This window comes from Aspergillus flavus, chromosome 1 (genome assembly GCF_009017415.1).
Source record: "Aspergillus flavus chromosome 1, complete sequence".
Lineage (NCBI taxonomy): Eukaryota > Fungi > Ascomycota > Eurotiomycetes > Eurotiales > Aspergillaceae > Aspergillus > Aspergillus flavus.
The window spans coordinates 113,805-140,602 of record NC_092406.1 but is presented as its reverse complement, the minus strand read 5'-3'; the positions used below and the strand labels follow the sequence as shown (position 1 = coordinate 140,602).

The following is a 26,798-nucleotide window of genomic DNA, read 5'->3' as shown; positions in this document are numbered from 1 at the left end:
GCCACTGATTCATTTGGTAGTAGTATTAAAGCCACGAGTGCCACCATGACTGCGTCCCAGAGAGGGAGGGAGATTTTTGCGCAACCATTGCAGGCGACCACTCAGGATGGCGCCCTCACACTCGTTTATGTTGTTTTTGTCTGTCATTTGTACCCACCTGTGTTCACTCGTTGTTGCCGTCCCGTGGGTTGTCACGGATTACTATGAACAGGCTGTCGTCACGGAAGCCTATTACTACGGTAGTGAGGTTATAACTACGATCCAGGAAGTTTCTCCGACGGCCACTTCCTTGCCCGAGGCAGTCTCGACTATCACCTCCATCGGCACCGGATACTATGGAGGAGATGCTACCGTCATCCAGAAGCTGTATCCCACCGGCGTAGGAGAGTCTCTCGATGACTACGATCGTTACCCCTACTACCGCGATAATTCCCATTACACCATCTTCAAGGTCTATCTGACCTACTCAGCGCCGACGGGCTGCGCAACACAATGGACCCAGACCACTGCCGTCCCAGTGAGTCCGCCCGTTGTAGTGCAGAACTTGCTGCCTCGAACCGCCACGGAGACTTCAATTTCGGTCGACTCCAGCCAACCCTTCCAGCCGACCACTTACACCTATGACGTGGTCTATGTCGACCCGACCCAGGTCCCCAGTAGCAGTCTCGACTCCCTCAGTTATTATAACCGACCCACCTCCCTGTACACAGGCGCACAGTGCTATTACACCAGCACAGAGGGTTCCTACAGCAGAAGTTCCTACGGCGGGTACTACGGTTACGACGACGACTATAACTGGTTCCTTGACGACTACTATATGGGTATCTCCCCGTTGGCCCTCACCCTTATTCTCACCATCGGCTGGATTGGCCTCTTTCTGATCCTCGGATTTATTGAGGCATTCGTTCGGTTCCGCCGCCTGATGACTGGCTGGCAAACTCGGCGCGGTCTGCCCGTCTGCTGGTCTCTCACCGTGATTCCGATTAGCCTCCTCCTTTTGTGTTTCTTCCGCAAGGGCTATCGCGCCCGCTCCCAGGCGGACGCGGAGATCTTGAAGAAGCGATGGGATGCTATGGGCTTCTGGACGAAGCTGCGTCTGTTCTTTGTGTGGGGATTCCGGTTCAAATACCCACCAATGCTGGGCCCGGCGCCAGCACGCGTGAAGACCAGCAAGCAGCCAGGAAAGAACCCCGGACCCCGCCTGCTGACTCCCAGTCCATCGCAGAGTGTGGCGCCGGATTCGCGTCAGGGATCCACCGCTGGACGCAGTGCTGGAGATCTGGAAATGGCAGAAGCGTCCCCGGAGGCTTTGCAGCATCCTTCACAGGCTGCTGTCCCGCCGTCGACCGCATCAGGGGCACTCCCACCTCATCAAGATGACCATATTGGCAGAGCGCACTAAGTAACATGCTGGTGTTGGGATGGGATTGCAGGCTAGCTACCATGTCGGGGTGGGACTCGAAGCAGATGTAGCGCGACAACAAGTCGAGGTTCCCGTCACCCACTGGCCCTTATTTTCTGGAGGTCATATCATACTGCAAGGGGCCTCCTCTGACTATTTACTCCTTACTATCTTCTGCGCTCAGCTTCCATTGTGCCTTTCACCGAGAAGCCTCCGTGGGGACTTCGATAATGTCTTAATGTCTACGAGTCAGTTTAATCGAACGTACTATGCATTACACTTAGAATATAAGGACCCCTAGGACAAGTATCCATAGTCTTAAACTTGTTCGGCCAGGGTTCGATTCGCAGCCACACTGCCATTAGCAACTGGTATAAATGTGGGCATGACGATCGACTCGTCCCTTTCGCTCCAGACCAGCTCCCCAGGGGGTCCATAGCCACCACCACCGGGGGTCTCGATCACGAACCGATCGCCAGGCTGAACCCGGATCGAACCTTTACCGCCGACGTTGATACAGCGACCAGCCTTCGTGATCCACGTATTCTTCCCGCGCTGACCATCTTCTCCACCTGCCATCCCATACGGTGCGAAGCTCCGTCGTTCCGAAAGAATCGACACGGACATGGGGAGCCTCAGCTCAATATCCCTGATCACTCCATCGCCACCTGGGTACATGCCCGCACCACCACTTCCTCTCCGAAGACTGAAACGCCGCAGGACAACTGGGTATCGCCGTTCGAGAGACTCTGGGTCGGTGATTCGCGTGTTGGTCATGTTCGTGTGTACACCACCGGTTCCCGCCCAACTGGGGCCTGCGCCGCTGCCCCCGGCGATGGTCTCGTAGTATCCAAATCCATTCTCGCCGTCGTTGCCGAAGGTCAGGTTGTTCATGCATCCTTGGCTTGCGGCGCACACCTTGAAGCTCTTGAATATGACGTCTACGATGCGTTGCGACGTCAACACGTTGCCGGCGCAGACAGCTGCTTCAGCACTTGGACGTAGGAGTGATCCGTCCGGAATGATTATTTGGACTGGCTTGATACACCCGTGGTTGAGTGGGATATCAGAATTGACCATGCACCGCAGGGCGAAAATGACCGCCGAATTGCAAATGGCAATCGGAGCATTCCAGTTTCCTGTCATCAGCTCGCATTAGATCTCGATCTGCACACTGAACCGAAGGGTATAGAACGAAATTACCGTATACCTCTGGGCCTGTGCCTGTGAAGTCGAAAATGGCAGACCCATCTGTCGGATTAATCGTGACCTTCAGCTGGATCGGGGTACCGTCATCCATATAGTCCACAGCAGATATGTCTTCTCCGCTGCGCTCATGCGCGAGACGCTTCAAGAGATTGCGCACAGCCAGCTCGGCAGAATCTTGAATGGCACCCATGTAGACCTATTGTCGATTAGCTACCTATCTTGCATCTCGCATACATGCTTGACAAATACCTGAACCACCGGGAAGGAATACTCTTCGATGAGACGTCGCATGAGACGAGCACCACAGTGATTTGCAGCAACTTGGGCCTTGAGATCAGTGACATTGTCTTGGAAACGTCGGGACCCGCTACTGCCGGGGAAACGTGCTGGCTCGACGCATAGAACACGACGGAGCTCATCTTCATCGAAGTGACCGGCACGAACCAGGAGATGAGAATTGAAGATAGCACCTTCTTCCGCGAGAAGCTTTGACATTGGTGGCATCGAGCCGGGGAGTACGCCACCCACCTACCGAAAGAATTAGCGGACGTGATATTGACGAAATGCGAAACTAAAAGACACTCACATCGGCATGATGACCGCGCGACGCGGCCCAAAATACAATATCCTTCCCAGCGGAGTCGAAGACCGGGGTAATCACCGTCAAGTCGGGGAGATGAACACCCCCATAGGCTTACTGACTGTTAGAAGAAACTTCGACGCTGAATTCTGATTAGAACAAGTTAGGGCACGCACCGGGAGTATTGGACAGTAACACATCGCCATCTTGCAGCCTTCCCTGCCACTCCGCAATCTGTGATCTCACGGCAAAGGCCATACTTCCAATCATGGCGGGTACGTGAGGAGCGTTGGCAACCAAGTCCCCTTCCGGCGTGAAGATCGCACAAGTGAAATCTAGCCGCTCCTTGATATTCGCGCTGGTACTGACATTCTGCAGAACCCGGCCCATCTGTTCAGCTACTCCCATGAACCGATGCCGGAATATGGAAAGCTGAACCGGGTCGATACCTTCTGGACTGGTCGACTTGGGGCTTGGTGAATCTACGTCAAGGATCAAAAGATCTTGAGCGATGGTTGCCTTTGAATCTGGACTCATGACGATCGTCTGCGTTTTGTCAATAATCATAGCGGGTCCTTGAATCTGAATTCCTTCAGAAAGAGCATCCAGATGATAGACAGGCGTGTCCACCCACCCAACCGAACTGAAATAGGTGGAAACCCTCGAGCTTGGAGTGGCCGTGGTCGTAGCCGACTTGGAATTCAAGGGATACTTGACCTGGGGAGAGGAAGAGATTTCATGGAAAACACTGCATCCAATTGCCCGGACGCGAATGGTGTCCACATACACGACACGGTCCACAGGAGTAAATCCGAATTGCTGATGGTGTGCCTTGACAAACGCTTCTTTCGCGTCGCTCTCGGGGTCATCCCACGGTATCATGATCGAGGTCTCGCTGCCATCATATCTCATGCTTAAGAAGCGGCCAGCTTGGATATTGTTGAATGGCTCCATAGTCTTGTTGCTCCGCGCACAATCGACGAGGTTGTCCAGGGAAGCATTAATGAAATCAATGGTAGACTCATCAAAGGCCTTCGCACAGACTCGCTCTTCTTCATGTACAACGTCTGCTAGCCCAATCCCGTAGGCTGACAGAATGGAGGAATATTTATGGATGAGCACGCGTTTGATACCAAGTTGACTAGCAATGGCACAAGCGTGCTGACCACCCGCGCCGCCAAAGGAAGCGAGATGGTGTTTTGCAACGTCATGGCCCTTTTCCAAGGTCAAGCTCCGAATAGGACCACACATTGCAGCGTTTGCGACTTGAAGGAACCTTTTCAGATCGTCCTTAGCGAACAAGACAATGAGATACAATTGTGGGTATCACTTACCCATCTGCAACTTCTGCCCATGTAAGTGACATGCCCGTCTCCTGGTTTATCACTTTAGTTAGCTCCCTGAATCTAGCGAGAACGATGTCTCTGTCCAATGGCTCGTCCTCATTGACACCAAAGACTGATGGAAACTCCTCAGGGATTAAACGGCCGAGCGCGAGATTCGCATCCGTCACGGTCAGTGGACCACCTTTGCGGTAACAAGCAGGACCTGGATTGGAAGAGGCGCTCTCAGGCCCAACCGACATGAACCCATCTCTCCAAGTCAAAACGCTACCACCGCCAGCGGCAATCGTATTGACATTGAGCTGTGGAGCGTGGATGGTGATGCCAGCCGTCGTGGTCTCGAAGATATGATCCAGGTTGCCGTCATATCTACTAACGTCCGTGCTGGTTCCTCCCATATCGAAACCGATCACCGGAGTTCGAGTTTCGGTATCGAAGCAGGTCCGAGCATATCCAATAACGCCTCCCGCTGGCCCTGACAAAATAGAGTGGAGCCCTGAAAGACTGGAGGAAGGCACTAAGCCTCCATCTGATTGCATGAATTCGAGTCGCGTCTGAGAATTTACGATGTTGGGAAAGCTTTCTGTGAACTGTTGAAGATATCGATTGATGGTTGGTGTCAAGTATGCGTCGACAACCGTGGAGTTACCACGGGGGACGAGCTTCGGCCTCGAGGAGGTCTCATGCGAGAGTGACACATTTTCAAACCCAATCTCGAGAGCTAGATCTCTGACCTGTAGCTCGTGCTTTGGGAAGCTGTACGAATGCATCAGGCACACTGCCAGGGAGCGGAAGCCCTGGTCGTAAATCCTCTGAAGATCAAGTCTCGTGCTGGCTATATCTAGGGGCTGGAGCACTTGGATTATCTCTCCGGAGGCCCCAGTGACGGATTCCACAGGCTCAGGGGATGACAAATGAATAACTCGGAGATCCGAGTCGCTGCAAGCGTGCACAGTCACTCGCTCTCGGACTTCGAAGGCTTCTGAATACAAGGGCATCGGCCGCCGGATTGTCAAGTCAAACATATGGGGCCGGCTTTGGTTTCCGATCTGAAGAACATCCTTGAAGCCTTCGGTAATCAGTAAGGCTGTCCGCTCGCCTTTTCTCTCGAGTAGCGCATTTGTTGCAACCGTTGTGCCCATGCGAATCCATTCTGTTACCGAGCCCGTTTAGTAATGCTGTAGGTCTCAAGCTGTCAGGGAAAACACTGAATCGTACCAACGTCTCTCAGATCGAGCTCTGTTCCACGCGGGATGGTGGAATGATAATATTCCTCTAGGACGCGACGGATGGCCTCGGTCGGTGCATCGGCATAGTTTTTCGGGTCCACGGTCAAGATCTTGGCTATAATGTCGTCCTCGTCGACGACTCTGCAAACGCAATCCGTAAAGGTCCCGCCTCGATCTGCTCACCATATTCAGAATCGGGTATGTGGAACTTCCAAAGCTTCATACTGACCGATTGAAATGCGTAATGGCTTCGTGGCTGTACTCTTGGGCATTTTGATCCCAGATGTGACGTACAACGATGCTTATGTTTCGAGCTTGAATGATGTGTATTATATATGGCTTGGAGGTCGGTACTTACCAATAATAACCACTTTCTTCTTGTAGTTGTTCAGGACGGATATATAGCTAGAGTATACTATCATATATGCACGAACGAATGGAGGTGGAATGGAGAAGCTCCGAGGCGGAGGTGGAGCACCAGCATTACAGGTGGAGGTGGACTGGTGGAGCTCCATCTATCGGGCGAGGATCATTCTATACGCGTAATCCACTAGAGTGGTCTTTCCAAGGAGCAACCTTGAGATCTCCTAGAGCCATAAATAGGTCATGGAACCGGATCGCTACTCGACAATTTCGATTAAGACGAAGCATTCAAACGGTAAACCCTGGCGTCAGACCTAATCGTGATTTTTCTTTCTCACAATGGGCTCTATCTCTGATCACCATGAAGCAAAGGCTCGAAAGGCATCCAGTACGAGATGCCAAGGGCCGTACGACATCATCGATGAACCGAGTCGCTCTCGTCGCAGGATCCGGATCATTGTGATTGGAGCAGGCGCAAGTGCGTTAAACTTTGCGCACGATGTTGATCAGAGCACCCTGGACATTGAGTTGGTGCTGTATGAGAAAAATCCCGAGGTTGGTGGGACTTGGTATGAGAATCGTTACCCCGGATGTGGATGTGACATTCCCTCTGTCAATTATCAATTCTCATGGGCACCTTCTCCTGAGTGGACCTCATTGTACGTATGGCCAAGTCTTGATATCAGTACATCGAGCTGACGTGACCCGGTGCAGTTACTCGCTTGCGTCTGAAATTTTGGGGTATTTCAAGGGAATAGCGGATGAATATGGACTGCGCAAATATATTCGCTTAAGCCACCGAGTCGTAGGCGCAACGTGGGATGAACATGACCAACAGTGGCATGTCAGGGTTCAAAGAGGTGGCAATCCAGGAGATGTCTTTGAGGACCGAGGCTACATCCTGGTCAACGCATCCGGTGTCTTGAAGTGAGTAAAACTACTGTCTCGCCCATGTAATGGCAACAGCGGAGACTGATCTTGTGACTAGCAAGTGGAAATGGCCTGCCATCCGAGGCCGAGAGACCTTTCAGGGGCCTATGCTTCATAGTGCGCATTGGGATGACCAAGTGGTATTAAAAGGGAAACGTGTGGCCGTGATCGGTTCAGGATCCTCGGCAGTCCAAATTGTCCCGACTATCCAACCCAGTGAGTCCACGGACAATCAATCCGAGATCCTTCCCTAACAGTGAATATAGCGGTGTCTTCCCTGAAATGCTTTATTCGCAGCGCCTCTTGGGTGACTGCAGGATTCGGTCAGCGGTTCGCAGGAAAGGGAGGGAGCAACTTCAAATGTCAGACTCCTATAGCTCCCTGTGTCAAACCCAGGAAGTATGAGCTAACAGCTCTCAGATACTGCGAAGCAGAAGGATATACTTCGGAACGACCCTCAGAAATACCTGGCTTATCGTAAGAAGATTGAATCTGAGCTCAACTCGCGTTTCCGATTCATCCTTAACGGCTCGAAAGAGCAGGCGAATGCAAGAGCGGTACGATCCCGACTTCTATACGACGCTTTCAGCAGTTAAGAAGAGCTCCTAAGACTGATAAATCCGTTAGTATGCGGAAAAAGACATGCGATCCAAGCTCGCCAGTCATCCCGAGATCGCCGAATGGATAGTGCCAAAGGATTTTGCCGTGGGCTGTCGTAGACCTACTCCTGGGTACGGATACCTCGAGGCACTCTGCAGTGAGAATACTGAACTCGTTTCTCAGTCCATTGCGGAGATCACCCCCAAGGGTATCAAGACCACAGATGGTGTTGAGCATGAGGTGGATGTGATTGTATGTGCCACTGGTTTTGATGTCAGTTGGCGGCCATCGTATCCTACAATTGGCCGAGAAGGACGCAGTCTCAGTGAACAGTGGAAGGACATTCCGAGGACTTACCTTTCTATCACTGTTCCGAATTTCCCTAACTATCTCAGTAAGAGCACCTTACGCTTCCTCATCTCCTCCTCGGGACACGATATGCTAACCGTGGTTGAACAGTCTTCAACGGTCCCTTCGGCCCGTATGGGCATGGAAGCTTCCTCCCAATCACCGAAACCCTGTCTCATCACTTCCTCCAGATACTTGAGAAAATGTCGTCGGAGGGTGTCACATCCTTCGAACCCAAAGAGGAAGCAGTTGCGGACTTCTTCGAGCATCATAGAAAGTTCATGCCACGTACGGCTTGGACATCTCCATGTCGTTCTTGGTTCAAGCAGGGCACGGTCGATGGTGAGGTGATGATGTGGCCTGGCTCCAGAATCCATTTCTTCGAAACCATGAAACAACCCCGGTGGGAAGATTATAATCTTCGATACACGACTACCAATCGGTTCGGATACCTTGGGAACGGGTTTGCCGCCCGCGAGTTTGATGGAAGCGATATGTCTTGGTACCTTGGGACTTTGGAAGGTAATGAACGGGCTTATCTTCCCGATGAGGATTTTGAAGATTTCATGGTTCATTAGAAATACTTTGTTCTTCCTGAATGCTTGCAAGAGTGTCTAGTAATCAAGGAGAGTCGCAAAGAAGAGGATGAAATGGTGCAAACTGAGATAGCACGGATATGTCCAACCATATTCAACTTCAGGCATACCGCTTGTTGAGTTTTGAAGGAACCTATTCTATCTCCAGGTAGTGTAGCTCCTTCAGATAAGGTATAGCTTTAGGCACTACGACCCCTAAGCTTGGGGCCTAGTCTCTGGATATCTACACCACCGCCACTACCACTATAAATCTAAAATAGTTATGCTACTGAAGAATAGTATTTGAGGAGGCCCTACCCCTGTACTATATAGATACTTGAAACTTAAGACTATAAGTTTTAGTCCGCCGTCACTAGTAACAAGCTATCTCCCTCTCGCATAATGCACATCATCAACACCCTACAGCGAGCTTCGTGCACCACAGGAGAAAAAGAAAAAGAAAAAGAAAAAGAACACTACAGCTTATATCTACAATCTTATCAATCCTTCAACAAGTAACCTGTAACATAAAGCCCAGGATCAAGGATATATGTACTATTCTAGAATGGTAAACCTACTCCTAGAAGACTAAGAAGCTGATATCATATAATATATTGCTCTAATTCGATCGTAAGTAAGCCTGACCAGGTCCAGAATCCTGCTCCACTTGGGGGCTGTCCTGACTATGAATCGGTCGACTCTCTGCTTCTATGTAAAAGAGATGGCAATGTATTGAGCCCCGCGCGCCATATCTTGGGCTGTATCTAATACCATATCAATATTGTGTCAGCGGTCAGGCACCCCATAACACAGAGAGCGCTGCTTGATTTTCCTCTCCCAGACCACGGGCCACAGCCTGTTGCAATAGCTGAAGTGTAGTGGCTGTAATCTGGAGAGGGTAATTATAAACTTGAGCAAGGATCGTGGCTTGCTGCTATATTCCGAATCAGTATACTCCACAAAGATTCGATCAAGAATAGTCTGACCAGTATGTCCCTTGACTGTGCTAGAGTACGTATAGAAGTCCTTTGTCCTCCCATCATCGTCGTGGCGACTACTTCGAAACTTCTGCTGGCACCCGCTGCATTCGAAATCATCGAGGTCAGGGCCTTGATAGAGAGACCAAGTTTCACACCGAGGGTAAGAGCTTCAACTGCTGCTACCCCATGAACAATATCCAACATTTGGATGATCAGATTAGATTTATGCTCATGGTCAGCTGCGTGGCTTTCTTGGTGCGCCGCCTTTGAGATCAGTGACAAATCCTGAGGGATGAATATTCGGACTAGGCCAGAGTCGTCTTCTTTTTCATAACCAGCTCGTGCAACAAATTGATAGAGACGCTCTGCCGCAGGTGCGATGTACAGAGGGAAGTTCTTACGGAGACCTTCCGAAGTGACAATCCGCTAAGGCCCATGTTAGCAGCTTGGAATATCCCCGCTGGGTTACTAGATGAGTTGGCGTACCATATCTTTGACGAAGATGCCGAGAGCAGAGTGAGGCGACCAGTCATTAGAGAGCATGAGTGGCATTCGGTTCTCAAACATCCAACTATGCGCAGGACTCTTCAGCACCGTTTCATAGAATCGCTTTGTATTCAGCCCCATCGTTGCGGCTAGTCCCATTGCTTCTGCTGCAATTGCAATATGGACTCCCGCAAGATGCTGATTGATGAGTTTTACTTTGTTGGCACTTCCTAGTCCCCCTTCGATGGTGTATAATGTTTGGCTGAGCGATTGTAGAATTGGCTGCGCAAGTCTCAGAGCATCGTGTGCTCCGGACGACATAATTGTCAGTGTGCCCTGAGCTGCACGGAGCGTCCCACCGGATACGGGACAGTCGACAAGATTAATATCTGGCCTGGAAAATCGACGGTGGATCTGGTCCAAGACCTCTTGTGGAAAGCCTGGGGCAGTGGTGGAGCATAATATGATGACTGCGTCTTTCTTCAAGCCAAACACAGCACCCGTTAATTTGGTGAAGAATACCTGCTCTATCTGCTTGGAATTTGCCACCATGCAGATGAAGAATGAGGCATCATAAACGCATTCTCGCGGACTTGACGCGGCAGTGCCGCCCATGGCTAGTAATGTCTCTAGTGACATGGGGTTTATGTCGAATCCAGTGACGGGGAACCCATCTCCGAGCAGGTGTATAGCCATTCCCAGACCCATCGCGCCGAGGCCGACAAATGCGACCTTTATATTGGTACTAACCTCTGTCTTCGTCATCGTGATTGTTCATGGAGCGTAGCAGACCACTAGAAAACGACTCAGTTTCGACGAGTCTTGTTTATATGCCGCGAGAATCACGATATTAACAATAACTTCTGAAACTCCAGGCTCCAAGACGGGTGTCCAAATGACTTTTACATCATTGCAGGGAGTCCCAAGACCCTCAAGCATGCCAGGTGTGCCACTCCACTACTCCTCCTCCACTTTTCTGCGCTAATGCACTCTCACCTCGACTACAATCTCGGATTAGGCCTATGACAAGGTTACCTAGACCTACCTCGTATGCTGGAACACTGTACAGATCGATTATTAAGCGAAACAAAGGAGATTGTGGGGGTGAGTCTTGGGGTATGATCAGTCTATCGTTACAATTATTTACTTGATTCCATTCTGGCACTTCTTTGTGTACATGGTCATTAAGTGCAACTCGGTAAGCCCTCACTTGGTTGCTCCATGTCTCCATGAAACTGTAGTATCAAGTCTCTATAGCCTTGGGTATATTCTCGACTCATCCTCGCCTTTCATTCCTCAAATGTCGTGTAGAGATGTATCTGAACCCTTTGGATTGTCCCTCCGTAAGGACATCGCCAACTTTACCTTGGTACTGGCTATTAAGGCTACCCTGACTAAGGGAACTTGATGTCAGGAGGAATATTATACAGACTATAGAGAGACATAGTAACAATATATTGATTCAAGAACCGCTACAGCTACATACAACAGTAACAAAATCTACGAGAAAAGCGGAGCACCATATAGACTACAAGAATTCAAGGACACCATGCAGCTCACTCCACAATACCATCGCTTAGGTAGCAATTCATCAAAGTACATAGCGGAAGGCTGGCTGCTCGAAATCAGTCAAGTCGAGGAACTCAGTGCCAACAGCAACGCCCTCACTATCGGGATCAGCCAGTGCCTGCCGGTCGCGTCTCTTATTTTCCATAATGTTCACCAGACGAATTGCCAGCAAAGTCGCCGCTGCCAGGGCGTACATGATGGCGACCATCAACTTGCCGTCGAAATACTTGGGCGCTTGATTCGAGCGGAACGTCTGCGGTCCGATCCAGTTTCCAGCAGCGTAGGCCAATATTTGCAGACCATTCACCGTGGCCTTCTTGGTGTAGCCCAGCGTATTGTTAGATATCATCACCATGATCAAACACCATGAGGTTCCAGCAGCCCCGATACAATAGTAACCCACCAACAAGCCGGCTTTTGCATCAAGGGGAAGGACGATCATCAGGATGCCACCAACCATAGGGATAAGGATAGCGATAATGGCAAAGATGGTTCGATCAAGAAACCTGTCCGAGAGATATGTCAATCCCAGCTTGCAGACAATATCAACCAGGCCCATTGGCATATTAAGCATGAGGGACATGCGGCTGGAGAAGCCAAAAGAATTGATAATGAGAGAGCCGAAGGTCGTTATTCCTCCATTGGGGATATTCATCAAGAGCGAGAAGAGCACGTAGAGATATGTGCGTGGATCACGGAATGCTTCGAAGAAATGGGCCCATTTCCAAGTATGGCTCCCAACGCCTTGGAAATTGCCTCTGATGCGATCAACAGCAATAAGTTTCTCGCGGTGGCTCAGGAACTTGGCCTGAATCTGATTGTCGGGCATGAACCAAAAATAGAGAAAGCCGGTGAGAACGGTAGGCAAGCCAAGTACTAGGAAGAGTATCTTCCATACAGCAATTGACGCTTCCTGCACACCTGGCAGTCCATATGCAATTGCCGCAATAAGTATCTGAGCTACGCCGTTGCAGGCGAGCCAGAAACCCATGCGCTGGGCCTGTTCTTCCTGTTTATACCAGCAGGAGGTGAACAGCACGAAGGCCGGAGTTACTGTCGCCTCAAATGCGCCGAGGAAAAAGCGGACGCAAAGCAGGCCGGCGTAATTATGAGTTGCAGCATGACATAGGAGCACGACACCCCAAACTAGAATACTGAATGAGGTATATTTTCCTAGGGGAAGTCGGCGTAGCAGATATGTAGTGGGGAATCTACTCCCAAATCAGTATAGGCGAAGAGCAAGATGGAGAACAGACAACGCTACATACTCCCAGAATATATATCCCGCGTAGAAAATACTCGACACCCAGCTGTATTGCTGTGACTCGGGATCCAAGTGAGTGTCCTCGCGGATTCCCATCAGCGAGGCATAGTTCAAAGAGGTTTTGTCGGCAAATTGGATCAAATAAACCCAGCACAGCAACGGCATCAGAAGTCGATCGATCTTGGACAAAACTTTGCGGGACTCTTCCGGGGTGTATTCAATCTCTTCTGCCGCCAGAAACTGCAGCGCTGGATCAAAGTCTCGTGTGTCGCCATGCTTAATCTCGCCGCGCTGAACTTCCGTATCCACTTGCTCCATGACATGGTTTGATGGAACTTTAGAGACCTTTTCTTCGCTAGATTGGGTGGTCATACTGCCTTTCTGTCACATTAACCTGATCCATTGGACTCGAGAATCTATAATCCGCGGCGACATCAACTCTCTTTAAATGGATCTAAGAGTTCAAGAACAATTTGCGGGGTTGATGGAGCTCCATTGCCAAGTTCCTTATCTCTGTAACCCTATCTCGATAAGGTTTCCAACTTAAAATCCAAAGACGATTACGGAGGATTATAGCAGCCACTCCGCAACAACGGTTCTCCTCACTAACTCCATCTACCGCCTAGTATTTTACTGTATCGCTATCTCTACTAATATAGAATATTATATAAAAAGGGCTTGTAGTATAGATATTTTATATATATTTCTTAATAAATTATAAATAAAAGTATAGTTTCTAATAAAATATAAGTAGAAATACTTAATAAAAGAATATTAGTATAATATAGATGTACAGTATATATAATATACACTAAAATAATTCCCGTTGACTTACCGCCTTTTAATAAAAATAAATTTAGGGCCGCCTCGTACCTAAAATTTAAAAACTACGGTGCCTAAAATTTAGAGACTATATATCTAAAGTTTAGAGACTAAGATGCCTAGAGTTTAGAGATTACTATATCTACAGTTAAAGACTACTATAAAATTAATTGTAGTTCTAATACACTCTATTATAGATATAATATATAGCGATTTTCTAGTAATCTTTTCTTTTAAATAGTAGATTTTATATAGAAATATATATAATATATAGATTTCCTAGTATTTATATTGGCTTCGAATATATAAATACAGAAATATTAAATATACAGAGTTGTTTTGGGAATTCTACTGGCAGAAATCGATAAGAACCCGTTGTTGCGGAGTGGCCGCTATAATCCTCCGTAGACGATACGGAGGTGGACGTTATTCTTGGTTCAATACACAGACGATACATCCATACTCCGAACATAATCTATTGCTATCGACTACGCTAGTATCTTACGGAAGACCGCTGGGCGAGGAAGACAAGCGACACGCAAATTCACATTTCCATATCCAATCCATGGTTGAGATCTATCATGTCTTCCCTGAAAGCTATGCTAAACAAAGGGAACTAGCTGAGGGATTCGTCTCCTTGCCGACTATGCTCACTCCAGAACGACAGCCCCGCGTCTACCCGAGCAATGCCATAGATGGCCGAGCTATCTAAACACTCGCCGGCATACTCGCGTGCAGCGTTCAGCCTTCTCGAAGCCGTTTCGAGCGTGTGCAGGCGAACGTTATGACTGTCAGCAATAGATAGAGCGTGCTTCATGTCCTTGCATGCAAGAGCAGCCGCGAATCCAGGCGCTCTGTCCATAGGAGGTGCATAAGCTCCACTCGTGATTCGATTGCTGTAACTTTGCAATACGGACCCGAACATGTTGCCAATAAATTCTTCCATCTGCCGGGTGCCAATTCCTGCTACTTCAGCAAAGACCTGTGCTTCAGCCACGACCTCCATGAAGCTGATGACGAGGATGTTCCTTCATATAGACGAAAGTTTAGCGAACAAAGAATAACCATTCGAGGGAGGCGTTGATTTATTTACCCTGAGAGCTTGAGGAGACTCGACTTGCGCACGTCTTCGCCCATATCAATGATGCTGCGCCCCATGATGTTCATGATGAGAGGTCTGACTGTCTCAACTGCTGCTGCAGGACCGGCCACGGCAAATATGAGTTTTCCAGCAGCCGCTACTGGACTTGCGCCGAACACTGGTGCTGCAATGAACGTCGCACTGTGGTCGTTGAGGTGTTTCGCTGCCCACTCACATGTGTCGGGGTGAAGAGTGGATGTATCAGCGAAGACTTTGCCATTTAGAGAAATTTTTAGGGAGGCGGCCTTCTTCAGCAGATCGATCAAAACATCATCGGTCGAGATCTGGAAGTCGTTTAGTCTTTCTTTTGACCCGGATGTTATGAGGCGATTAAGGAAAAAGGTGCACCCACCATTGTGAAGATTATATCCGACTTCTGAACTAGCGCACCGAATTCTTCAGGCACAGCTCCTGCATCACGAAGAACATCCCCTTTGGAGATTGTCCTGTTGCTGTACCGAAGCGGAGGCAAGTCGGTTGCTTGAAAGTACATCTGGAGGTTCAATGACATGCCGAGACCCATCGATCCAAGGCCATACTATCATTGAGTAAGTTACCTGGGAGACAAATTGGATCGGGGGTTCAAACCTACCCAGCCAACTCGTGGGATAGACGGGGTCATGCTTGATTGTGAATAGAGAATGCTCTTCGAAAGACTTCTAGGAGCAGTATGCAGTACGTGAACTTGTCTTAAATGGGTGCTGGCCAGAAGGCGGGGATTGCCGAAGTGGAGCATGAAGCCAAAGGGGTCGCTAGAGGCATTGGGCAAGTGGAGCTCCACATCCTCTATTCACTCAGCGTCGTCAGGGAGTTCTCTCAGTACAGCCAACATCGACGGCCCAATACTCCACACGGATCGCTGCTGACAGAAAGTCTTGACCAGATCCGCAAACACCAAATGCCCTTCCTCTAATAGGGTAGAGAAGGCTTCAAGATCCGTAGACCACAAGCGTGGATCGCGACTATCCCGGTCATGTCTAGTGGCCGGAGAGTAGAGCAAGGTGGTCTCCATGAGTGCGTTGAAGATCAAGATGGACGGCTCAGATGTCCGTGGGAGCTCGTTGAATGTATTCAAGTGGTCACGAATCTCGGTAGTTGCACGCCTGAGCGCTCCCCAAACACACAGAAGGATCCCGTAGCTCGTAACTGTGACCCAAGGCGCTTCATTGGTAACCTTGTCCAAGTTCCCGCCATAAATGCAGCCGAGTGCAGCAGAAAGCTCACTAAGTAAAGCTAGCACACCTTCATTGCCGCCAGGGCGAGGTCCCAGTAAAGGCGCAGATCGTCGGACCGCGACAAAGTTACCTCTCATAAGATGGGTTGAGGCAGCCATGCCCGCAATCAAGCTATTGTCGACGATACCTCCAATTAGTAGCTGATCAGGCCGACATAAATTGACCTGGAGGGAAACAACAAAGAGCTCGTTTGTTCTCCATAGAAGATATTGGGGACTGTCACTCGCGGAAGCCATGTCGTTCACAATTTTCCCGATGTTGCGTATTGCCATATGAACACTCTTGGTCTGACTTTGAGTCAAGATGTGAAATGGATTTGGGTCAGAATAGCTGGGTGGCATTTGGTAGTAACACCGTGTGAAATCCCGCACCAATGTATCCAGGTTTGCTAGCACGCAGAATGCGGCCAGTGGAGATGCTTCTAGGACCGAGGAGATCTCAGTACCGGGAGCTTCTGTCATTAGTTGCTGCGTGGCCATTGTCAAGGAAGCTGCTGCTAGTCCGCGTGGCCGGTGAAGCAGATCGTTGGTGAATGTAAAACCAGAGACACCAAAATATTCACTAAACCTTCGGATCCATATTTCAGGATCTTTGGCCTCCCAGAGCTTGGTAGGAAAAGGAAGCTCCCATCCAAGTTCCATTGAGGACATTAATGGCCGATAATTGCAGGGTACGAATATGTGTGAATCCAGAAATATTAATATGTAGAGCGCGACTCGCGTGGACTCGGCGGTTATGTAGGAGGTCCATCGAGCATAGAGCGTTTGCGATTCCTCTCCGCGGGGATAATCGAGGTCATACAGCCAGGACTGTGACTCTGGCATGGCAATCTCTTGATGAGAGAGGCCGACCTCGCGTACCGCCTAAGTTCAATAAGCACACCCTTGGCAGAAAAGAATAAAAGGAAGGAAAGGCTGGACCAACATCAACAATTTGCCGCAGCATCTCTCGTGCTGTTCGGAACTGAGCTGCTTCTCCTGCATAGACCCCGTATATCATGTAAAGTATCCAGGCTTGCATGACCCAGGGTTTCCGTATGTCGCGGCATTCATTGGAGACCTATCTCAACATCAATTAGCATTTAAGCACATGAAGCCGAAAAGAGAGGATGTCTCAAGTACCATATTCCGAAGCTCCTGTTGTCCACTTTGCCACGTATCTCTACGCCAGTGCGCACGAGCCTGGGCTACTTCATCGGTGCATGGACTTGTCGAATATAAGCTACCTATCAGACTCACAGCGTTCAGTAAAAGCTTCGGTGCCGATGATACTGTAAAGGTGGGCCGATGTAACAACGGCAAAGACGGATGGAAATGCTCAAAATAGTACTTGACATTTCCTGCCAAGTCATAGTGGCTCCTATCCATGAGGTTGCGAGAGTTAGAAATGTCTTCCATGTGCATAAGATCAAGTCATCAAGCCCGTTAGGGAAAGGCATACATCGGTGAGGGCAATAGGAATTCCCGAGGAAAGTTAGTAGCAAAGGAGCTGTGCTCCTCCCAGAAGTGATCACCAGATATAAGACTCGCGGCTGGCGCCTCGGTCGTAGTTAAGAGCGGTCTCGTGTCGCCCGTTACCTGACAGCCCTGCTGCAGATTCGTTTGCGGTCGAGATACATGATTGTTAGATACCTCTCCCTGGCAACGATCACGGTGCCGCTTGAATACGTCGCTGGGAGCTTGTTAGTGATACTGGAACGCGAAAGTTAACTCCACGGTTAGCGAGACCTTCTGGAAAAAACATCGTGACAGCCATCACATTCGAAATCATGACCCAGGGCACGGCGATGGCCTGAATGTACAATAATCACTACCTTGAGTCTGGTTGCTCTTGAAGCGGGAGAACTTACGAGCGCGTTTATGTCTTCGCAGATTTTCCTACAGACATGGCTTGCGTATCAGATATCTAAGCTGGTGTAAGAAGGGAAAATATGTTACTTACATTTCTGGTGAATGTTTTCGGACATTCATCGCAAGGAAATGGGCGACGTGAGCTGGGAATCTGGCTCTCTTCTTGGGGCTTTGCATGATTGCCAGCCATTGGAACCGTTTCAATTAATCAGGCGAGAATGTTAAAGTACGGTTTCCTCGGTCAATGCCACGCGTGCTCAGCAAATAGACGTTGTTGTTGATGTAGAGGAGATGAAGGAGCTACTCAACTCCTAATATTCATAGGCGCACCTGATTAGGATTCTTGATGCCTCAGGCAGTGTAACCCCTCATCTGGATCACATGACCGTCATTGGACTAGATATAGACGGAGCGGTCCAGCTTTGTTCTGACAATTACAACTACGGAGTAGCTCTTGTTATTATTGAAGTCGCGGATGATTGATCTAGACCACACCATTATTGAAACCTGGAGAGCATTGCATGTGTCTACTTGCGGTGTTTGGACGTCGTTCCACCAAGCTGGTGCGTTTCTGGCGCACCACCCGAGACAATAGTCTCCTGGGAAACAAGATAAACTACATAATTTGCAACATACTTCATATCGGGTTTTCCAGAGTAGTATGCTTTGAGCTATTAGTGGTAGTGTTGTCGTTATGAGACTCATTCAATTGAGATAAGCGGTTAACTATGTTGTCTTGTTCATCTGTCCTTCTCGGCCTGTGTATATATATATCTGCGCGATGATGCTTGATTCTACCGATATTACCTTGCTAAGCAACTCTGTGTCTGTATAAAGTAATAAGACTGAGGAGCCAGAAACAATCATTTATAGAGTGTACACTCAAACCGGTGATCCTCTGCGCTTTCCAGGAGGGTAAATCGTCAACATATCATATTTAGTTTGATGCAGGGTTGAACCCCAAGGCCACCCTAACCCCAACAAGGATGAGGCAAACAAACAAACAAACAATTTGATCCACTCCCTTCTCTCAATACAGTAGGCTCGCAACTTGTGTTTTTCACCGTGCGAGCTCTGATTGTTGCATCGGTCAATCACATCAACATTAATCCAGAAACCCCAGACGAGTACTTGCGATTATACACGCTACATCCCAATGGGCTACCCTTTACTCATGAACACCCAGGCGGAACGCTCGTGTCCTGGTGGCATGGGCCAACATCTTTCACATACTCGTTCCCGGAGCATAGCGCTGAAATAGCCTCAGTTTCAAGAAGTGACGGTTGCATGATTATCGTCCGTGAGATATTTTATAGTGGTCTCGACATTGCCGTTACGTGATCCTCCATCGAGTGCGCAAGCATCAAAAAGAGACGGGTCTGCGTCGACATTTTGAAGTAGGCTTAAATACCATGTATCGTTGAGAGACACACTTTCCGGTCGACCTCTTAACCGACGTTGATCCTTCTGCACGCTCTCCTCAGTGGGCACGCTTGTGGCCCCGGTGGCAAGCCGTATTGTCCACGGAAGCTTTGGAAGTCCCAGAATCACGTACGTCGTGTCTCTGATTATCGGCGGAAGGAGCTCGTTTCGTGGAAGGCGGCCAGTTGCAAGGCTAGAATCAATACACGTTGATATCAAGAGATATGCACGGGGGTATTTCAGGAACGCCTCGGCCCAACCTCTTATGCGCAGCCTTTTAAATGCAGGAGACAAAAGCTTATCACGCCCTTTCATCTCTAGCTCATTACCTTCGAGGCATTTTGAGTCTTCGAGCAGCGATGCGCCCGTCTCTGGCACATTGCTTTCTAGAAGCAGGTTTTTGGTAATGGCGTATGCCAGGTGTAGGATTTGATTCGTGCCTTGGGAGAATAGTTCGGTGACGTCGTACACTCTCCGTGATTGATCTATGACTTCGGAGCATTTGTCAAGAGTACGTTTCCGATCAATCATGTCCGAATACGACATAGACAGCTTGACATCTATCGCCGCAAGCACCATTGGAGTGCCACAATAAGCAAGCCTTTAGTACTGGTCAGTTAAGAGAAAACGGTCCGTCTGGGCGGCATTCTCGCCTGGATTTGGATCTCAAACTTGAGCTAGGGTCTGTTGCAAAGAGCGGGGCAAAGCCTCTCAGAACTTACACACTCAATGGGATATGTTCCGTTAGGTTCCTTGAGCTGAAATAACCAAGCTTCTGGGTGATCTGAAATACGGCATCTTTCAATTCCTTGGCCACAGGCAACAGGATTGACGCCGAGCGATCTTGGATCATATCGAGGTGGCTTTCGACAAGGAGCGTTTCATAATTGCCTAGGACCATGCGAGCGGTTCTATCAATCTTGTGAGCGAGATCACCGTATCATGTTCACCGATAGTCACTCACTGGTAGTGCAAAGCAGTTAGATTGATGATAATTCCAACCGTCCCCAGCTCAGCGATGCCAGTATGATGCAAAGGGGAGTAAACCGTTTCTTCCCACTGAGCGAGCCCCGCTCGTAGCTGCTTAATCCTTGTGAGATATATATCCAGCTCCTGAAGTGATAAACGCGGAGCATCCCCGTCCGATGCCGAGAACGAAATGGTGATGACATCCGTCAGGATCACAGCCAGCCGGCATTGGGCCTGGAACACTTTCAGCAGGAGGCGCTTGACATTGGGCTCATAAAACGGGGACATGGTGATTTCATTGGTCATTTCTTCCTCCTGTAGATAGTCAATGTTCAAGCTGAAGTTCGCGGAGGTGAACTGAGGCCGACGGTGGCGGCCAAGCCACAAGAAGCGATCGCGGACAAAGATAGACCACCACAGTCGTTTCTTGGCACACCTATTGGGATCCTGGAGCGAAGGATGGAGACCCAAGCCTGTAGCGGTTGCATTGTGGATGGCGCACATGTTCCAGGTCATCGTTGCTTGGGGGTCTTCAGCTGTGGTATGGAAGGTCAGCAGCAGGGCGCCTTGGGCTCGTGCTAAGGGGTCGCTCTCGAAGTTAGTATCGTACAGCATCTGTATTGCCGAGCGCACATTAGTAGCTGGACAATCTTCTTCTCGGCATGGATAGAAATCAAGGCAAGACATACCTTGGCGCGGTGATAAAACGTTCTTCTCGCTTCGCATGCATCGTTGAAGCCACATTGCTGGATGACCTCGACGGGCACAAACTGCAACATCATGTCCATGGTTAATTTGAGGTCACGCGGCCACATGATGGAGTAGGGCACATACTGCGCAGCTCGAAAGAAGCATGGCTTGAAATACAAAGAGGGAGATTTTCGGTGCGTAGTTGGTGTCCTCTGATTGGAGATATGTGTTCCAAAACTCGACTTCATTCAAGATGGGGACCGACGGATGCACGAGGAGGAAGTATTTCATGAGGAAAACATCCATCGCAGACTTGGGGGGCATGTCCAGACAGCCACCTGTCACGAGAATATGCGCATCGCTCATCGGAAGCAGAGATAAGGCATTGAGATCTATAAAGTGTTGCCCAGAAGAACTAGCCCCGAGACTGTCCAGTCTCATCCGAGGCGAGCTCACCGACAGTGGGTCCAGTATCTGAGTCGAAGCATTAGACTCACACTCGTATATTGTTTCGGTCTGGCGGGGCGACTCTAACAGTTCGGGGAACCCAGAGGCTCGTGGCAACATGGCGGATTGGGGAGTGGTTTCGCAGGGCTCTCCGCTGCTATTCAGGGTGGTATGTTCCTCCTCATTGGGCTTCACCAAACCCTGGACAGTGTTCCGACGCTGGCTCTGTTTCAGATTCTTGAAACGTGTGGTAGCGTTGGGGCGCAGAGTACAGTCCGTTCTGCCGTCGAGCACGCAGTTCGTGCAGGGATAGCCGAGAATCGATGCATCGCAGCGCACCTTGCGTGCATGGCACCGGTAGCAGGCCGCAGCCGCCCTTCGGATACGCTTCTCCGTTGGCCGAGGGCCTTTAGTCTGGTACATGGTATCTCAGGAGACGAGCTAGTGCGGCTAATCAGTGTAAGAGAATCCGAATGAATAGAATCTCTGAACTTTGGAATATGGCGCGCAACAGCGATCGCAACGAGCAGCAGATATGACAGCTGTGAAAATTCAGCGGCTTTGGGGTGTTCCAAAGGCTGTCCAGCGGTTAGATATGAACCAGGGCTTTCCTGCTGACCTGCCTTTCGTACTCTGAACGGCCATGGCTGATTGCCGCGTCACACACGATCCTTTCCCCAGGTGTGCGTTTCTGGGGCATCTCCAATCTGCTCCAATACTATTCAGCACGCGCCTGACTCTTGTTGAATCAGAGCCCAGTCTAGTCTTGCGGCCCGCGGTAGGCAATATCCCCCGCGGGGGAAATCTTAATTGGCAGCGACAGGCTATGATCGACCTGCGGGGTTCTCCTCGGACCATTCTGCTCATCTAGCGAATCGGGTGATGATCATTCTGCTAGTGTCGTGTGAAGATGCAGCGGCGTTGTCTGTGCACACCGTCTTGATCTACCTATTGACCACATTTATGGGGGGATAGGTGATAGGAGCCGGCGATGTCTTCCTTGTCCTTATGTTCTGAACCCGCCTGGCCCATTGCGCTCAGGCGATAACTGCCTTCATTAATTCAACCCTGATCACGGCACTCGTTTTCTTTCAAGAAATCACGTCTCGTTCCTCCAACCCCTTGTTCCTCAAATCCCCTTCCCACGACGAGAGTCTGGCACTAAATCATGGGACAAGTGAAGCAGGAATTTCTGAATATTCCACATGCCAAAGAGGAGGTGGACCTCGAGGCGGCCGACTACCCAGGTAGACTCGGCTGGTTTGAACAATCATATGCATGGCCACGACTCAGGAATCATCTGGAGGGAGTCCTGTGCTGGACACTCTCGTGGATTGTCTTCCTTGCTGTCGTCTACCTGTACAGTAAGTCATTCCATGCTGAGCTGAATGAACTAAGCTAACTCGTCACAGTGGTTTCCTGAGGCTCATACTGGGTGCTGCCTTTATAGTGCGGTGATTCTTGGTCTCGCACTTTGGGTAGACTCATTATCTGGCTTTTATCAATCTGGCCATAAGTCTATCTAGGACCTCTGGATCAACATGTATACATAAGTCTTCTTTGTGGATAAACCTAACGTGCCGTAATCGTTCATATGTTACAATTTTCCAAAGTGCTACAATACCCATTAAAGCGATTTGATTTGTAGTTAATTCATTTTTCAGTCTGGTTGAATACGCGTAAATACATAACCTATCGAAAAGTCGAGGGCAAAACGGCCTATTCATGAGAGTAATACAGAGAGCGTACTTGGCACATTGACTGTGAGGGTCGAGAGTGCCAGTAGAGCCAATGAATAGAAACAGAAACACAGCGCAGACTGCATGGAAATGAGGGAATAATCATCAAACATGACAAAACTGGTCGTAACGCATTAGGCCATCCTTCTCAACCGACGACGCATGTCTCTCATGTAGTACTTCATGGGGACGGTCCGGATGAATCGCGGGATGATAGGGTATGCAATCTTGGCTCCCAGAATCACCGATTTATAGATCGAGCGCCGCAGACGTCCGTCGCTCATGCCATACTCGACGCGCAGACGCTGGGGTAGCATCTGAGCTGTCATCAAGCGCACAAAGGGCAGACCCATACGCAGGGGCAGGAACAACTCCTTGTTATACAGCAGGTCCTGGGCGATATTGCGGGCGTGATCGGTAACTTCCAGGTTGGCCACCGTCTTGTCCCAGTAGCGCCAGAAGGCCTTTCGGTCCTTGGGCCAGATCTCCTGTGGCACACGCAGGGACCGCGCCAGGACGGAGTATTCTCGATAGATCATATCCGCGTTGCGGGGCTCCATGGTGCCGTAGACCTCCTCATACATGAAGATGCCACTGGCATACAAGGTGGCTGCCACCCACATCTGAAGGTGCGGGTCATCCGCCGAATAATCCGGGCCTTTGACCTCGGCGTGGGCACGATTGACCATGGAGATGATGGCGCGCTTTTCGTCCTTGGTGCCGAATGCCATGCAGTAGACGAAGGTCAACGTTGTCCGCAGACGGTGGAGGGGCCGGTAGGCAAAGCTGCTGTGATTATCGACGCCCTTCGCGACGCCGGGCATGGCAACTTGCAAGAGGATGGCTGCAGCCCCGGTGGCGAGCAAAACGCCTTCTCGCACGATCTTCTGCACATTCTCCGTACTTTGTAGGGAGTCAAGCAGCTCGTCGTCCGGCACCATGTTCAGAGTGGGCTTTTCCGAGATACTGGATTGCCATGGCTCCGGGGTGTCGTCTCGCTTGGACTCCTCCGAGTCAGGCGTAGTGGCTCTTGGAACTTCTGTTTTGGCCATTGTGAGGCTTTTCAAGAATGTAGATAACGCGTGCTAGTAGAAACTTTGCACACAGAATCCCACTCCATCGCAAGAGCGAGATATCGCAGCATGGCTTTCGTATATATAACCCTTTATCCTACGGATTTGGCCACACACAAAGACTGTAGCGACTGTCATCCACGAATTTAATTCCACGACCGCGGTCTGCAGTCCGAGGCGTGGATCTGCGGGGAAACAAGAGGGATAAATTAATCAAGCTCAATAAATTAAATTGGCGCTGGAAGGATTTTGTTCCGTGGTAAACGGTCCGAGGCACGCCTGCAGCAATGCACAGCCTCTAGGACACATCTGACAAAGTCAAATTGTGAGTATCGATAGGGTAAATCCTTCAGATGGAAAAACCTAATTCAAGGAAACGAATCGAAGTGACGAAATTACTAAGTCCTACCTCCAAGGTGCTAACCTAGGTAGTGCCATCACGAGGCCTGAGATCTGCCCTTATTTTATTTTATTTTTATTTTTATTTTTTGGCCAGAGTCAGCCAAGGTAGAGTGTTCCTAGGGCTCAATATCCTCGTTACCATTGCGAGCCGACAATATCCCAAGGCACAAGAATGAACAGACTCCGACCTTTCCGTACTCTGCCTATAGCAGACTAATCCAATCAGAGCAAGCTTGTTTTTGACTCAGTGATGATCAGAGGATCGTGGTAGCCAAGATGTTCAATATGATAGTGTTTGCGGCGGTTAGTCGTCCCCAGATTCCCACTTGGACTGATAAAATGTTTATCCCCCGCACTCCTGCTATACTTGTTACACTTGCCATAGCCATTCCCTTTTGCCTCTTGCGCACTGGGAGCTCCGTCTTGTACGCTGCAGATAATCTCTAGAGTGGGATTTGCGATTTGTGAGACCCCATGGCTATCGGTGAGTCGGAAAGGCCCTTTGAGAGCTCTAGTGTCTGGAGAGAGTCTATGGATTCCGACTCCCCAGGCAAGGAGAAGCAGCGTGATGGCGAAGGGGCAGGGCCTCGTGGCAGTACTGCTCTGGGAGCGAGGTCCAAAGACCTCCGATACAATAAGCCCAAGGGCTTTTGGCCTCGCATCTTCAAGCACTTTAAGCGGTACTGGCTGTGTTATGGCCTCCTGGGGTTTATATTCCTGGCAATCTTCCTGCCTGTTTTGTAAGACCACCGCCTTTCTGTGAATGCGTTATCTGTGGAAAAGAGGGAACATTGCTAATACTCACGGTTAGCTTTCTCGTCATTATCCCAGCGATTGCACAGAGGTTGGTCAATGATGCCAGCATACCAATCCACTCGGCCGCTATCATGCAACCAACCCCTGATGGCCTAACGTTTTCGCTGTCTGCCTCTCTCAGCGTTCCACTCGGACTCAGTGTTCGAATCGATGCATTCAACCTGAGTCTATTCAATCGAGGTGTGAAGCCAATGAAACCGTACGTGACGGTTCCGCTCGAAGGACTCCGCCTGAAAGGGAAATCAGATATCACCATCACCAATCAGACGACTAAAATCCAGGACCAGGACCAGTTCACTACGTTCTTGTCCAATGCGGTTTACTCGGAACGGTTCAAGCTATCGGCTTACGGGAAGGCGACAGCTCACCTGGGAAAGATCAAAGTCCCTCTGAAACTGGACAAAGATATAGAACTAAATGGTAAGTGGTGCTGCTGCGCCCTCGCTGATCCACTAGCATTAACCTCCGGCATTTCAGGACTCAACATGTTGAAGGGCTTCTCTATTGACAATGCTGGAGTGGTTCTCCCACCAGAGGCCGATGGTTCGAACCTGCTCGGACAGGCAACATTGCCAAACTACTCTGTTGTTACCTTTGCTCTGGTAAGCTACACCACCGGCCTGTCTGTTGGACTTCAGCGACTGATTTCTCGTACAGGGAAATGTCACTCTCGATCTTAAGATCGATGATATCATTTTAGGCAATGGTACTATCAACAACGTGCTGCTGAAGCCCGGAAATAACTCAGTCCCTTTGCGTGCAGTGGTAGATATTCCAAACGCGATCAAGAACATCGCACCCATTTTGGCCGCCGAGACAAATGCCCTGAGCCAAGGGAATGTGATGATCTCGGCATCCGGCCAGTCGACTATCTACGAGGGGGAGCATATCCCCTACTTTGAGAAGGTGCTGAATAACCTGACCATCAGCGCCAACGTGCCCATTCTCAAGGTGCTGTTTGGGACCATCTCCACCTTGGTGTCGTCGAATCCCGATGTGATGCAGAATGTGACCGACGCTTTGCGGGACACAGACTTGTCGTCCAGCCCGAATATGCGCGTAGTTAGTGATAATTAATGAATGATTAATGAGCTAGTGTTAATGACAAGAGATGATCCTGGCGATTTTTCCTCCTATAGTAGTTCAGAAATGCAAAGCCCTAGCGTGTGAGTGGCCGGTGATATCTCCACCTCGCAGGAGGCAGCTATCAGATAAGCCGAGTTAATTTCACTCGGCAGATAGTCTTCAAGCGAGTCAGTTAGAGTCTAATTACCCCGCAGTCCACGAGAGATCAACATCGCTTCCCCAGCTTTC

General features: G+C 49.6%; 12 protein-coding genes across 12 annotated transcripts; 4 read left to right on the top strand and 8 right to left on the bottom strand.

Annotated features, from left to right (window-relative positions):
• Positions 1 to 106: 106 nt before the first annotated feature.
• On the top strand, positions 107 to 1,402 carry F9C07_40 (uncharacterized protein; the record flags this gene model as incomplete). The annotated part of the gene is made up of 1 exon (XM_041284463.1): positions 107 to 1,402. The coding sequence occupies one exon, from the start codon at positions 107 to 109 to the stop codon at positions 1,400 to 1,402; it is 1,296 nt and encodes a 431-aa protein (XP_041141795.1).
• Positions 1,403 to 1,720: 318 nt separating this feature from the next.
• Positions 1,721 to 6,035, bottom strand: F9C07_39 (putative 5-oxoprolinase; the record flags this gene model as incomplete). Its single annotated transcript, XM_071511149.1, has 8 exons — positions 1,721 to 2,541; positions 2,606 to 2,807; positions 2,861 to 3,139; positions 3,198 to 3,304; positions 3,368 to 4,467; positions 4,526 to 5,687; positions 5,753 to 5,938; positions 5,993 to 6,035. 8 exons carry the CDS (start codon positions 6,033 to 6,035, stop codon positions 1,721 to 1,723), a joined length of 3,900 nt encoding a protein of 1,299 aa, XP_071365388.1.
• A 430-nt stretch (positions 6,036 to 6,465) lies between these two features.
• On the top strand, positions 6,466 to 8,582 carry F9C07_2061697 (putative dimethylaniline monooxygenase; the record flags this gene model as incomplete). The annotated part of the gene is made up of 6 exons (XM_071508657.1): positions 6,466 to 6,785; positions 6,841 to 7,053; positions 7,115 to 7,272; positions 7,477 to 7,613; positions 7,684 to 8,050; positions 8,116 to 8,582. 6 exons carry the CDS (start codon positions 6,466 to 6,468, stop codon positions 8,580 to 8,582), a joined length of 1,662 nt encoding a protein of 553 aa, XP_071365387.1.
• Positions 8,583 to 9,481: 899 nt separating this feature from the next.
• F9C07_37 (putative 3-hydroxyisobutyrate dehydrogenase) lies at positions 9,482 to 10,810 on the bottom strand (the record flags this gene model as incomplete). The annotated part of the gene is made up of 2 exons (XM_071511126.1): positions 9,482 to 9,985; positions 10,046 to 10,810. The coding sequence occupies 2 exons, from the start codon at positions 10,808 to 10,810 to the stop codon at positions 9,482 to 9,484; spliced, it is 1,269 nt and encodes a 422-aa protein (XP_071365386.1).
• An 826-nt stretch (positions 10,811 to 11,636) lies between these two features.
• F9C07_36 (putative allantoate permease) lies at positions 11,637 to 13,250 on the bottom strand (the record flags this gene model as incomplete). The annotated part of the gene is made up of 2 exons (XM_041289118.1): positions 11,637 to 12,825; positions 12,883 to 13,250. The coding sequence occupies 2 exons, from the start codon at positions 13,248 to 13,250 to the stop codon at positions 11,637 to 11,639; spliced, it is 1,557 nt and encodes a 518-aa protein (XP_041141799.1).
• A 1,066-nt stretch (positions 13,251 to 14,316) lies between these two features.
• F9C07_35 (putative 3-hydroxyisobutyrate dehydrogenase) lies at positions 14,317 to 15,463 on the bottom strand (the record flags this gene model as incomplete). Its single annotated transcript, XM_041284450.2, has 4 exons — positions 14,317 to 14,728; positions 14,794 to 15,125; positions 15,194 to 15,379; positions 15,434 to 15,463. The coding sequence occupies 4 exons, from the start codon at positions 15,461 to 15,463 to the stop codon at positions 14,317 to 14,319; spliced, it is 960 nt and encodes a 319-aa protein (XP_041141800.2).
• A 168-nt stretch (positions 15,464 to 15,631) lies between these two features.
• F9C07_2058180 (uncharacterized protein) lies at positions 15,632 to 18,116 on the bottom strand (the record flags this gene model as incomplete). The annotated part of the gene is made up of 7 exons (XM_071508608.1): positions 15,632 to 16,939; positions 17,064 to 17,135; positions 17,198 to 17,435; positions 17,517 to 17,747; positions 17,804 to 17,867; positions 17,926 to 17,953; positions 18,018 to 18,116. The coding sequence occupies 7 exons, from the start codon at positions 18,114 to 18,116 to the stop codon at positions 15,632 to 15,634; spliced, it is 2,040 nt and encodes a 679-aa protein (XP_071365385.1).
• A 999-nt stretch (positions 18,117 to 19,115) lies between these two features.
• On the bottom strand, positions 19,116 to 20,128 carry F9C07_1000428 (uncharacterized protein). Its single transcript, XM_071507320.1, has one exon. It carries the CDS (start codon positions 19,925 to 19,927, stop codon positions 19,196 to 19,198), a length of 732 nt encoding a protein of 243 aa, XP_071365384.1. The 5' UTR covers positions 19,928 to 20,128; the 3' UTR covers positions 19,116 to 19,195.
• Positions 19,962 to 22,889, bottom strand: F9C07_2278535 (uncharacterized protein; the record flags this gene model as incomplete). The annotated part of the gene is made up of 5 exons (XM_071510312.1): positions 21,152 to 22,889; positions 21,007 to 21,087; positions 20,313 to 20,932; positions 20,071 to 20,259; positions 19,962 to 20,025 (listed from the first exon to the last, which is right to left on the bottom strand). Exons 1-5 carry the CDS (start codon positions 21,875 to 21,877, stop codon positions 19,962 to 19,964), a joined length of 1,680 nt encoding a protein of 559 aa, XP_071365383.1. The 5' UTR covers positions 21,878 to 22,889.
• F9C07_2226933 (uncharacterized protein) lies at positions 22,623 to 22,877 on the top strand (the record flags this gene model as incomplete). The annotated part of the gene is made up of 2 exons (XM_041284469.1): positions 22,623 to 22,818; positions 22,867 to 22,877. The coding sequence occupies 2 exons, from the start codon at positions 22,623 to 22,625 to the stop codon at positions 22,875 to 22,877; spliced, it is 207 nt and encodes a 68-aa protein (XP_041141802.1).
• Positions 22,890 to 23,134: 245 nt separating the features above from the next.
• F9C07_2278533 (uncharacterized protein) lies at positions 23,135 to 24,288 on the bottom strand. Its single transcript, XM_041284451.2, has one exon. It carries the CDS (start codon positions 24,243 to 24,245, stop codon positions 23,328 to 23,330), a length of 918 nt encoding a protein of 305 aa, XP_041141803.1. The 5' UTR covers positions 24,246 to 24,288; the 3' UTR covers positions 23,135 to 23,327.
• Positions 24,289 to 25,142: 854 nt separating this feature from the next.
• Positions 25,143 to 26,561, top strand: F9C07_2059793 (uncharacterized protein; the record flags this gene model as incomplete). Its single annotated transcript, XM_071508635.1, has 3 exons — positions 25,143 to 25,408; positions 25,480 to 26,086; positions 26,142 to 26,561. 3 exons carry the CDS (start codon positions 25,143 to 25,145, stop codon positions 26,559 to 26,561), a joined length of 1,293 nt encoding a protein of 430 aa, XP_071365382.1.
• Between the last annotated feature and the right edge of the window lie 237 nt (positions 26,562 to 26,798).

Excerpts from the sequence above, each read along its gene's own strand:
- F9C07_1000428 (XM_071507320.1), bottom strand. The coding sequence starts at position 19,927 with ATGGTGCTTGCGGCGATAGATGTCAAGCTGTCTATGTCGTATTCGGAC.
- F9C07_2278533 (XM_041284451.2), bottom strand. The coding sequence starts at position 24,245 with ATGGCCAAAACAGAAGTTCCAAGAGCCACTACGCCTGACTCGGAGGAG.